The 12,228-nt window shown below is 42.2% G+C and overlaps 1 protein-coding gene across 2 annotated transcripts in view; it reads right to left on the bottom strand.

The window, feature by feature from the left end:
• OPTN (optineurin) overlaps positions 1–12,228 on the bottom strand; it is a 51,261-nt gene that overhangs the window by 11,988 nt on the left and 27,045 nt on the right. For both annotated transcript variants that reach the window (XM_008070273.2, XM_021718685.1), the window contains 3 exons: positions 11,115–11,264; positions 9,721–9,814; positions 7,506–7,664 (listed from right to left, as the gene is read on the bottom strand). In XM_008070273.2, coding sequence (XP_008068464.2) covers positions 7,506–7,664; positions 9,721–9,814; positions 11,115–11,264 — 403 coding nt within the window. The remainder of the gene's footprint in view (positions 1–7,505; positions 7,665–9,720; positions 9,815–11,114; positions 11,265–12,228) is intronic.

Here is a 12,228-nt window from a genome sequence, read left to right as displayed (position 1 = left end):
GAGCCCAGCAAGTCGAGGCTGCGGTGGCCGGGAGCGGCCACTGCACTCCAGTCTGGGCGAGAGAGTGAGACTCCAACTCAAAATAAAATAAAATAAAATAAAATAAACAAAATGTTAAAGTTCAAAGAATTTAAAAATTTGTAAAGTAAAAACAAAATAATAGTAAATTAAGTGAATTGGGCATTATTCCAATACTGTTTTTAAACTTTCTATGTCTATTTATTTTATTTATTTATTCATTTATTTTGAATTGGAGTTTAGCTCTGTCGCCCAGGCTGGAGTGCAGTGATATGCTCACAACCACTGCAGCCTCGACCTGCTGGGCTAAAGCAATCCTTCTACCTCAGCCTTCCAAGTCTTTCTGTTTAAAATTAGTTTTTTCTTCTCAAATTAAATGATTCTAAGACATAACTATCCTTCATTATTATTATTTTTTGAGTTGGAGTCTCAGTGGCACTCTCACGGCCACCCCAGAGTTGACCTGCTAGGCTCAGGTGATCCTTCTGCCTTAGTCTTCCAAGTAGCTGGAGCTACAGGTGAGCGCTACCATGCCGGGCTAATTTTTTGGTTTATTGTAGAGACGGGGTCTCACCAAGTTGCCTAGGCTGGTGTCGAACCCCTAGGCTCTGGCAGTCTTCTCGCCTTGGTCTCCCAAAGTGCTGGGATTACAGGCTAGAGCTACTGCGCCCAGCCATTCCTTACTTTTAAAAGTATAATTTATAAAAAACATAAATATTATATCAAAACGATAGTCACTAAAGAAGTATGTAATAAAAAGATCATTTTAAGGAACTACCCATCAATTGTTATCAATTGTGAATGATTTGGCATGTTGTGGTATCACTGATGGATCATACGTTTTTTTGTTTTTGTTTTCTTTAGAAAGCAGGATTTACTGAGAGGACAGGAAAGCTCCCATAGTGAGACGGGACCCGAGAGGGTTGCCTGGGTTGTTTTGAGTAAGACTTAAATTTGAGTTAGAGTCTCTCACTACTGCCACTTATGAGCTTAGAGCCAGTAAGAATGGGGTCTTTATTCTGTCCATTTCTATATCCCCAGCTGTGAGAACAGCATCTGACATATTCTAGGTGCTCAAAGAAAGAGCTGCTGAATGTACTAAGTATCCATTAAGACAAAAGTGTCCAGAATGTGGCAAAAAGACATGGCTACAGGAAACAGAAGAAGCCCATAACGAGAGTTATTCAAGCAAAGGAAGTGCTGTGAAGAGCTCAGAGAATTAAGGCTGAGATTCTATTCCTGTAAAAATGAAACTTAAGTGGTTAAGTACCAGTCAACCAACTCCACTTCACTGGGCCTGCCACCCTGGGCAGCTGGTAATAAGGAGTATGTAATATGGGAATAACAAACTGTCAACATTATTCCTCCCTACTTTTCCCTTCCCTCCACTTCCCCATCTTCGTTAATTCTGTTATTCAGGGGTGGAGGGGTTGCTTTTACTTCTGTTTGTTCAATCTCCTATTCTTCCTAATGTATTACCTCTTTCTTTGTTCAGTTCTGGAGTTGGACTGTAGGTTGAGGGCTGTCCTTTTTGTAATTTTGAGATTTAATTAAGCTGTGATTCAAAATCTCGTTGCAGATCCTGGTATCCGCCAACAGGTGTATGGATAGTCTGAAACTCACTTCCCACTGCCTTGGAATCTGTCCATGCAGTGGGGTTGTAGGTTTACTCCATGTAAGACTGTCTGGGTCTGAATCTTGACTCTGTCGTTTACCAGCTGTGTGACTTTGGGGAAGTTACTTAAACTCCCTAAGATTCACTTATTTTGTTAAAGCAGCACCGACAGATGGAGACAGGTTCAATTGAAAACCAACAGCTTAACTGACTTGCTTGGTACTTTCAAGTTTTATGTAAAATGCTGGTACTTGTACTGAAGCACTTCCCTCTGAACTTGGCAAGCCCTCGTCTCAGAGCACTGGGCAGGAAGGCTAAGACCCCTTCCCAAATCCTTGCAATTTGCGACCGCGGGGTTTCTTGTTCACCAAACAGCGACATTATTATATTAAAAACAATACGTCTGTGGCTAGCCTGTAATCCTGAGCTTTGGGAGGCTGAGGTGAGTGGATTGCCTGAGCCCGCGGGTTCGAGACCCGCCTGGGCAACTTGGCGAGACCTCATCTCTACAATTAATCAAAAAATCAGCCGGGCGTGGTAGCGTGCGCCTGTAATTCCGGCTACTCGGAAGGCTGAGGCGGAAGGATCGCAGGAACCCAGCAGGTCGAGGCTGTGGTGGCCGGGAGCGACCACTGCACTCCAGTCTGGGTGACAGAGAGAGACTCCAACTCAAAAAAACAAAAACAAAAACAAAAATCCGTTCACCTTCATGAGATTGGTAAAGATTTAAAAGGATCATAAAAGGAGGAGAAGACATAGGAGCTCTCACCTTTTGTGAGAATACATTTGGTTACGCATTTTTTTAAAATAAAAAGTCACATTTGTATACACTAACAACGGACATCTGAAGACCAAAATTTAAAACACAATTCCATTTGTAATCATTCCAATGAAGCAATGTTTAGGTTTAAGCCTGATAAAATGTCCATACCACTCTGAACGTGCCCGATCTCAGAAGCTAAGCAGGGTTGGGCTTGGTTAGTACTTGGATGGGTTATACATTTTTGGAAGGCAATTTGGTAATATCTATTTAACTTGAAAATAGACATACCCAATCCAATTCTGCATCTTAATACATATTCCACAAGTGCTGAGAGGCTTAAAAGCTTTATTGTTGTATAAGAAGTGCTTGTTGTAGTTTATAAATCTCTACCCACGCCTCTAGGTTTTTTTACCTCATAATATCTATGTTAATAAGTTAACGGGCTTCTTCTGCTTCTGTAACCCCTGCTGGCAGTGTGCGAGTGTTAAACAATAAGTCCCTTCCAAACTCCCCTCTGTCTAAGTTGTGACAAGCAAGCCACCCTTATGGTGGGCTCTGTATTAATTCAAACCTGCTTGCATGCCGGAGCTGACCTATGCACAGTCACGGTGACCATGCAAACCTTAGCTTCTAGTGAACATGTTCTCGAACCCAGGGTCCAGCTTACGCACAGTCAAGAGGACTGTGCGGACCTGGGCCCCCCGAGTAAATATGTTACAAGCGCCTCCGACTATCTAACATTCCAGAAGACCTAACCGGTTCCACCCCGCCCGTCTGACCGTTAGTGGTCAGTCATGGTCAGCCGGAGCCCGTGCCCGCGCAAATCAAACACAAACCAACCAATCAGTATCTCTGTAACCACACTCATACAATTCCATCCAATCCTGTATGGACAAGTCTGTAATGCCACCCCACTGCTTCCAAATCAGGTATAAAAAATGCTTGCAAACCTGAGTCGGGGCTCTCGTTCCTGTACCGCTACGCCGGTAATGGACGTGACCCCAGACTCGAGCCTGAATAAAGACCCTCGTGTGATTTGCATCGGAGCTGGCTCTTTGGTGGTCTCTTGGATTCAGGATTCGGGTACAACATTGCCAAAGACACACTTACCAGAATGCTCACTTCAACACTCTTGGCAATAGTAAAAATATTGGTACAATCTAAATGTCCATTAATAGACAACTGGTTAAATCTATCATGATAATATACACTTTGGAACAATATGCAACAGTTACAAACACATAAAAATGATATACACATAAATAACAAAAATAAATGTGACTAAGTCATAACATGAAGAGATGGTCAAGATATATTAATATATAATGAATGAAAAAGTTTAGTAGAAAAAGAATAAGCCAGGCATGGTAGCTCACATCTGTCATCCCAGCACTTTAGGAGGCGGAGACAAGAGGATTGCCTGAGCCGAGGAGTTCGAGACCAACCTAGGTAACTTGGTGAGACCGCATCTCTAAAATAAGTTTTAAAAAAATTAGCCAGGCTCGGTGGCACATGCCTAAAGTTCCAACTATTTGGAAGACGGAGGTGGAAGGATCGCCTGAGCCCAGCAGGTCGAGGCTATGGTGGCCGTGAGAATGCCACTGCACTCTAGCCTGGGTGAAAGAGTAAAACTCCAACACACACACACAAAAAGAATGGACCAGACTTAGTCACAACAAGTCAATCTCACACAAATGCTTCCACAGGACAATAAAAAGAGAAACATGCTTCTACTTGTTTTTACGATGCCAGTACACCCCTGATAACCAATCCCCACAAGGACATGAGCAAAGGAAATCCTAGGCCAATCTTACTCAAGGATGAAGATTTTTAAAATCCTAAGCAAAATATAATCAAATGAAATCCAGCACTATATACAGAAGATAATTTGAGAGATGCAAGGTTTACTATTAAAAAATTGGTTGGGTGTGGTGGCTCACACCTGTAATTCCAGCACTTCGGGAGGCTGTGTGGCGGGACCACTGAGGCCAGGAGTTTGAGAATAGCCTGGGCAACACAGAAAGACTTTATCTCTACCAAAAAAAAAAAAAAAATCAAAAAAATAAGCGAGGCATGGTATGACATGCACCTGTGGTCCCATTACTCAGAAGGCTGAGGCAGAAGGATTGCTTGAACCCAGAAGGTTGAGGATGTGGTAAGCTGTGATCACACCACTGCACTCCAGCCTGGGTGACAGTGAGCCTATGACTCAAAAACAGAAAAAAAATTTTAAAACCTATGTAACTCACCATATTAACAAATTAAAGTAAAAAAGCATATAGTTGGCTGGGCATGGTGGCTCATACCTATAATCCCAGCACTTTTGGAGGCCGAGGTAAGAGGACTGCCTGAGCCCATGGTTTCAAGACTAACCTGGGCAACTTGATGAGACCTCGTCTCTACAATAAATCAAAAAATTAGCTGGGCATGGTGGCGTATGCCTGTAGTTCCAGCTATTAGAAAGGCTGAGGCAGAAGGATTGCCTGAGCCCAGCAGGTCAAGGCTGTGGTGGCCATGAGTGCGCCACTGCACTCCAGCCTGGGGGAAGGAGTGAGAATCGACTAAAAAAAAAAAAAAAAAAGCATATAATTATCTAATTATAGCAATACACAAAGAAAAAAAATTTCCTGAATAAAATTCAACATTCACTCAAAATTACAATTTTTGGCAAACAAGGAAGACAAGAGGGTTTGCTTAATCTGATAAATGATATCCAAAAAAGCCCAGAGCACACATCAAGTGCTTAATGGTGAAGTGTTGAAAGCATTGCTTCTGGGACCGAGAGCAAGGCAAGGCTGCCTGCTCTCTCAACTCTATTGTAATGTGGGCTCTCACCAATGCAATAAGACAAGGAAAAGACACAAAAGACTGGAAAGGAAAAAATAAAACTCATTATTCAACTTTACTTGACGATTTGTACAAATGTACAAAGTCCAAAAGATTACTTTAAAATATTAGAATTCAAATATGAGTTGAGACAGTTTGGTGCATACAAAGTCAGTATACAAAAGTCAGTGGTATTTCTATATAACAGCCCAGCATTAAGAAATAAAGTTTTAAAAATATGCCCTTTATAATAATATTGTAAAAACCATCTAGGAATAAGTCTAATAAAAGGTGAGCAAAGTCTCTACTAAGAAGACTAAAAATATTAGTGAGAACAATTAAAGAAGATAAACCATATTCATAGATTGGAGGAGTCAATCTTATAAAGAGGCTGATTCTCTCAAAATTGGTCCATATATATTTAATATAATTTCAATCACAATCCTAGTAGTTTGCGTGGAAAATACCAAGCATATTCTAAAATTTCCATGAAAAGGAAGTGGAAAGGGAAACTTAAGTCCTCTTGAAGAATATTCAATGAGGTAGAAGGACTTGTTCTATAGGACTTCCAAATTTTAGGTGCTTTATAACAAGACAATTAGTACCAAAGAAACAAACCCACGCATACATGGATATAACTTATGAGGTGAGGGCTGCAGAGCACTTAACATGGTTTTGGTATTAAGTGGTGCCAAGTCAACTGGATACTCATATGGGAAAAGAATATGAATTCTTACCCTTACCTCACTCTGAAAAGAAATGTCAATTCTAGATGGTTTGTACATCTTAATGTAAAAAGAGAAAACAACAAAGTTTTTAGAAGGCAATGGGGGAGGATATCCTCAAGGCCTTGGGGCAATAAAACTTTCTCCAACAGGACACAACAATACTGAAGATACAAGAAAAGGCCGATAAATTGGACTACCTTAAAATTAAGAACTTTTAAGGACAAATACATGGATTTTGCAGCAACTTGGATGGATTTGGAGTCAATCATACTCAGTGATTTATCACAGAAACAAAGAACAGAGTTCCATATGTTCTCACTCATAAGATGACCTTGAACAATTATAATGCTATAAGAAAGCGATTGGCAGTAGTGGGAAACTGTGGGGGCGTGAGATTGGCAGTTGAGGGAAACTGCTAGGGGTGGGAGGGGCACACCTCATCTACAAGGGTACCTGCATGATCGATGTTTATATACCTAACCCTGAAATGTACCCCACATCTTTATAATACAAATTTTTTAAAAATTAAGAACTTTTTTCCTCAAAAGATACCTTTATGACAGTGAATCAGTATGTGGAATATATACGGAACTCACTAAATCGAGAAAAAAGCCCGGGGAACCAAAAGAAAAAATGGGCAAAGACTTGCTGAGGCACGGCACAAAAAAGGATGTCTAGGAGGCCAGTAAACACTTGAAAAGGATGCAATCCTGTGAATCATCAGTGAAATGCAAATTAAATGAGAGACCACTACACACCTGCCAGAAGGGTTAAAAGTAAAATGACTGATAATACAAGTGCTGGGAAAATGTAGAGCAATGGAAGTTCTGTTGAGGGGAATGAACACTGGTCCAACCACTTTGGAAAACTGTTCGGCATTACCTAAGAGAACTCAATAACATGCATAGCCAGCGAACCCACAATTCCATTCCTAGGTGTGTACCCAACAGAAATGAGTGCACAGTCGGGTACGGTGGCTCACGCCTGTAATCCCAGCTCTTTGTTGGAAGCAAGAGGATTGCCTAAGTCCATGGGTTTGAGACCAGCCTGAGTAACGTGGCGAGATTTCGTCTCTACAATAAACTAAAACATTAGCTGGGTGTGGTGGCGCACACCTGTGGTTTCAACTACTTAGAAGGCTAAGGCGGAAGGATTGCTAGAGCCCAAAAGTAGAGGCTGCAGTGGCCGTGAGCGTGCCACTGCACTCCAGCCTGGGCGACAGTGAGACTCCAACTCAAAAAAAAAAAGAAAAAAAAAAAAGAAACAAGTATTTATGTGGACAAACAGACACATATAGGAATGTCATAGCAACACTAACCATAATGCCACCAACTGGAAATAACTCAACTATCTATCAACTGTAAAGCAATAAATAAAATTTACTGAGCTATACCCTTAAGCATCTGGTATACTTTCCATATGTTTCCATGTAGAAGTTTAAAAAATTCATTGGTGAAAAATATAAAATAAAAACAATATTTCAACACGCCACTGTCCCATTTGAGCATCCAGTTGGGGCCGGCCCCCCTCAGCTGGTGTTTCAGACGTGCCTCACCTGAGCCCTGAGGACAGCCATGGTCTCCAGGTCCACCTCCTGCTTGGCGATGGTCTGCTTCATCTCATCCATCTGAAGCTGCTTGGACGCCAGGGCCTTTTCTGCCAGCTCTAGTTTTCCATTCAGTTCCTGTAGCACTGCCTTATCCACTTTTTCCGACTATAACAAAAAACATGTTTATTCTAGAAACTGTGTTGAAATAATTCAGCTTAACTTAGTAAAATATAAGACAGGTTGTTTTCTAAAAAATTAAACAGCTCTAAACTAGTCTGTTAATTAGCAATACTAACTTACTCAGAAAGTTGTAACCATTTAATTATGGCTTACAAATAATAATTTCCTACTTTTTAAAAGCTGGGTGTGGGGCTCACGCCTATAATACCAGAATTTTGGGAGGCTGAGGCTAGAGGACTGCCTGAGTCCAGGGGTTTGAGACCAGCTTGGGTAACCTGGTGAGCCTTTGTCTCTACAATAAATCAAAAAATTAGCTGGGTGTGGTGGTGTGCGCCTGTGGTTCCAGCTACTTGGAAGGCTGAGGCAGAAGGATCATCTGAGCCCAGCAGGTCAAGGCAGTGGTGGCCATGAGTGTGCCAATGTAGTCCAGCCTGGGAAGAGCCAGAGTGAGATCCCAACCCCAAAACAAACAAACAAAAAACCTACAATACTTTTTTAAAAAGCCAGGCATGGTGATTTTTCTTTATGAGAAACTTGTCCATGGCAGGTCTTGCTGCCATGAATCTTCCTTTTCCCTTCTAATCTTCTGGTTAATAAACTCTGTTTATAAATAATAAAAAAAAAAAAAAAACAAATAGAGCTGGGCATGGTGGCTCACACTGTCATCCTAGCACTTTTGGAGGTGGAGGCAAGAGGACTGCCTAAGCCCAGGGGTTCAAGACCAGCCTGGGAAACTTGGTGTGACCTTGTCTCTACAATAAGTCAAAAAATTAGCTGGGCATGGTAGCACGTGCCTGTGGTTCCAGCTACCTGTACAGCTGAGGTAGAAGGATAATCTGAGCGTGCCACTGCACCCCAGCATGGGTGACAGCGTGAGCCTTTAACTCAAAAAATAAAATAAATAAAATAAATTTTTTTAAAAATGCCAGGCACAGTGGCACGAGCCTGGAGTCCGGGTCGTATTGTAGTGTAGTGCATTATGATTGTGCCCGTGAATAGCCACTGTTCTCCACTCTGGCAACATACTGAGACTCTGTCTCTGAAAAATAATAATATAATTAATATATAATAGTAAAAATAACACAAAAATCAGGGAAACAATATAACAAACGCCAATCTCGATAAGGCTGCGATTAACTGATACTGTTATCTTTCCACATGTGTCTCTTACTTGGTGAAATGAGTAGAAAAAAAGAAGCATGTGAAAGCTTAAAATCTATTAGGCCCAAGAGAGAAAAACTATTCTATTAGAAAAGAAATGAAAAACAAATAGTATATTTACAAAGATAAAAATTCAAAGACCTTTTCTAATTCAAAGCTTCCATGGTCTGTAAATTATTACACCATGTTGGGCATTGTTAGTAATTAAAATTGTTTGTCAATGAGTTCAAGGTCCTCAGTCCACGGACAGTAGGCAAGCCAGCCTGGCACAGTTCTGCGCAGCAGACAGGCCCTGTGGCCCATGGGAACTGATGTTCGCAGCTCTCCTACGAAGCTACCAGAAATACCGAACGTTACCCAGTCTGGGCCATGAGCACCATCTTCACACACAACAGAACATATTAGACACACATGGAAGGAACAACAGAAGTTATAAACATATAAACACAAGAAATAATGATAAACTGGAAAACAACTCTGAAACCACACTTGGTTGACCGGGTGTGGTGGCTCACACCTGTACTCTCAGCACTTTGGGAGGTGGAGGCGAGAGGACTGCCTGAGCCCAGGGGTTTGAGACCAGCCTGGGCAACTTGGCAAGACCTTGTCTCTATAATAAAGAAAAAATGTGTTGGGCATGGCGGCGCACACCTGTGGTTCCAGTTAATTGGAAGGCTGAGGCAGAAGGATCGCCTGAACCCTGCAGGCTGAAATCCGTGACTGCACTCCAGTCTGGACAACAAAGTGAAACCCTGACTCAAAAAAAAAAAAAAAGAAGCTATACTTGGTTAAGGTATCATGCAACTATTTCACATATAGAATATTCAACAGTTTCCATTTATTAGTAGGCTGTAGAAGTCATTTTTTTGTCTACAAATACCTCCTTTCTTGTTAGTTCCTCAATTGTTTTCAAGGCATTATTATGTTCTTGGAGAAGCCTGTTGTGTGTCAACTGTAGGATGGCTAATTTGGACCTATTAAAAAAGATGTCAAAAAATAGAATCTGAGAGAGTATATCATAGAAAGTTGTAATCTTGCCTCCCAACCTTCTGAACACTCAAGTAGAAAAATCTCACCTACCTTAACCATCCCACCACCTGCTAGCATTCCTTTTTTTCTTTTTCTTTTTTTGAGTCAAGGTCTTCCCATGTTGCCCAGGCTGGAGTGCAGTGGTATGGACATGACTCACTGCAGCCTCCACATCCTGGGCTCAGGTAATCCTTCTGCCTCAGCCTCCTGAGTAGCTGGGACTACAGGTGTATGCCACAAAGCTTGGCTCATTTTTTTTTTGAGTTGGAGTCTCATTCTGTCACCCAGGCTGGAAGGGCAGTGGCATGCTCCCGGCCACTGCAGCCTCGACCTGCTGGGTTCAGGCAATCCTTCCGCAAGACCTTGTCTCTACAACGACAAAGTTGGAAAAGTTGCTGGAACTAAAGGTGGACCCCATGACCGGCTAATTTTTTTATTTATTGTAGAGATGAGGCCTCACCAAGTTGCCAAGGCTGGTCTCGAACCCGTAGGCTCAGGTAATCCTCTCACCTCAGCCTCCCAAAGTGCTGGGATTATAGGTGTGAGCCACCATGCCCGGCCTAATTTATTTTATTTTATTTTATTTTGTAGAGATGGGGTCTTGCTATGTTGCCCAGGATGGCCTTGCACTCCTAGGCTCAAGCAGTCCTCCCGTCCTAGCCTCCCAAAGTGCTGCAATTACAAGTGTGAGCCACTATGCCCAGCCCTCTACTAGCATGGCTTACTCTCTCTCTCCAAAAAAAAAGTCCCCCCAAAAAAGAATGCAAATAATTTGCATAACTTTATGATAAAATTTTAATTTTTATCCCCTCTGAAAAGTCTCCCAATACACCTTCAAATAAGTAAAAAAGAAATGCTGGCTGGGCGTGATGACTTGTCATCCCAGCACTGGGGAAGCGGAGGTGAGAAAATTGCCTGAGCTCAGGGGTTCGAGACCAGTTTGGGCAACTTGATGAGACTTGCCTCTACAATAAATCAGAAAATTAGCCAGGCGTGGTGGTATGTGCCTGTGGTTCCAGCTACTTGGAAGGCTGAGGCGGAAGGATTGTCTGAGCCCAGCGGGTTGAGGCTGCAGTGGCCATGTGTGTGCCACTGCACTCCAGCCTGGGTCACAGAGGAAGACTCTGATTCGGGGAAAAAAAGAAAAAGAAATGCTATGAATTTATCCTCAAATCCTAATTCCAATCCGCATCAAAAAGCAATCCCACGTCCTCTGGCACGTTGCCCGCCAGTGAGGACACTCACTTTTCATCCTCTGTTTTAGCTTGCTCCATTTTGATTTCTGACCGCATGCTTTCCACTTGCAGCTCTAACTTTCTGTTGTTGTAAACAAGCTCTTGCTTTTCGTTCAACTCTGATGGGGTTGCGGAATTTTTCCTTTCAAGAGTCTGACACCTAAGAAAGATCAAGACTTCATGAGGGCGAGCAATGCTCCTTCACATCTCGGGGACTTTTAAACAAATCCCAAGGTGACATAAAACACAGAGAAGTTTAAGGCTGTAGGGATGATGAATGCAAAATAAAATATTTCACTCTGCTGGCTTCTATACTAGACAAGGTCCTATTTCTGAACCCTTGTGCTTAAACATAAGAAGGTACAGCTCTAAGGTCACGTGAGGTACTGTGCTCTGTGATCATGGTTTTAACTAGTCATATAAATACATGTTGGTTATTTAAACACCGACCAAAATAGTAACTGGCTGAATGCTTCTCATATAGCGATCCACGGATATCTTTTATATTTAAAAGAGTTATGGATTCTGTCAATCACAAAGACTTCAGCTTCTGACAAAGATTCAATAAGGGAAAAAGGAAGTTCCTCTTAAAGATCAGGAAGAAAGTTAGGCACGGTGGCTCACGTCTGTAATCCCAGCACTTTGGGAGGCAGAGGCAAGAGGATTGCCTGAGTCCAAGGGTTCGAGACCAGCCTGGGCAGCTTGGTGAGACCTCGTCTCTACAATAAATAAAAAAATTAGCCAGGCGTGGTGGCGCATGACTGTGGTTCCAGCTACTTGGAACACTGAGGTGAAAGGATCACCTGAGCCCAGCAGGTTGAGGCTACGGTGGTTGTGAGTATGCCACTGCACTCTAGCCTGGGCGACAGTGAGACTGCGACTCAAAAAAAAGGAAAAAAAAAAGATCAGAAAGAGAATTTCACTATAATAATAACAAACACAAAAAACTGCCAGTTATATACAAGGCATAATGCCAAGTCATCTCATTTAGCACAACGTATGTATCAGAAATTATGAAACACAGTTTACAAATGACAAAACTAGCTGGGCTCGGTGGCTCAGCCTGTAATCCCGCACCTTTGGGAGGCTGAGGTGAGTGGCTTGCCTGAGCCCGCGGGTTCGAG

The sequence above is a fragment of the Carlito syrichta genome, unplaced genomic scaffold, assembly GCF_000164805.1.
Source record: "Carlito syrichta isolate Samal-C Ts95f unplaced genomic scaffold, Tarsius_syrichta-2.0.1 Scaffold313265, whole genome shotgun sequence".
Taxonomy (NCBI): domain Eukaryota; kingdom Metazoa; phylum Chordata; class Mammalia; order Primates; family Tarsiidae; genus Carlito; species Carlito syrichta.
This window is presented reverse-complemented; position numbering and strand designations above follow the sequence as displayed.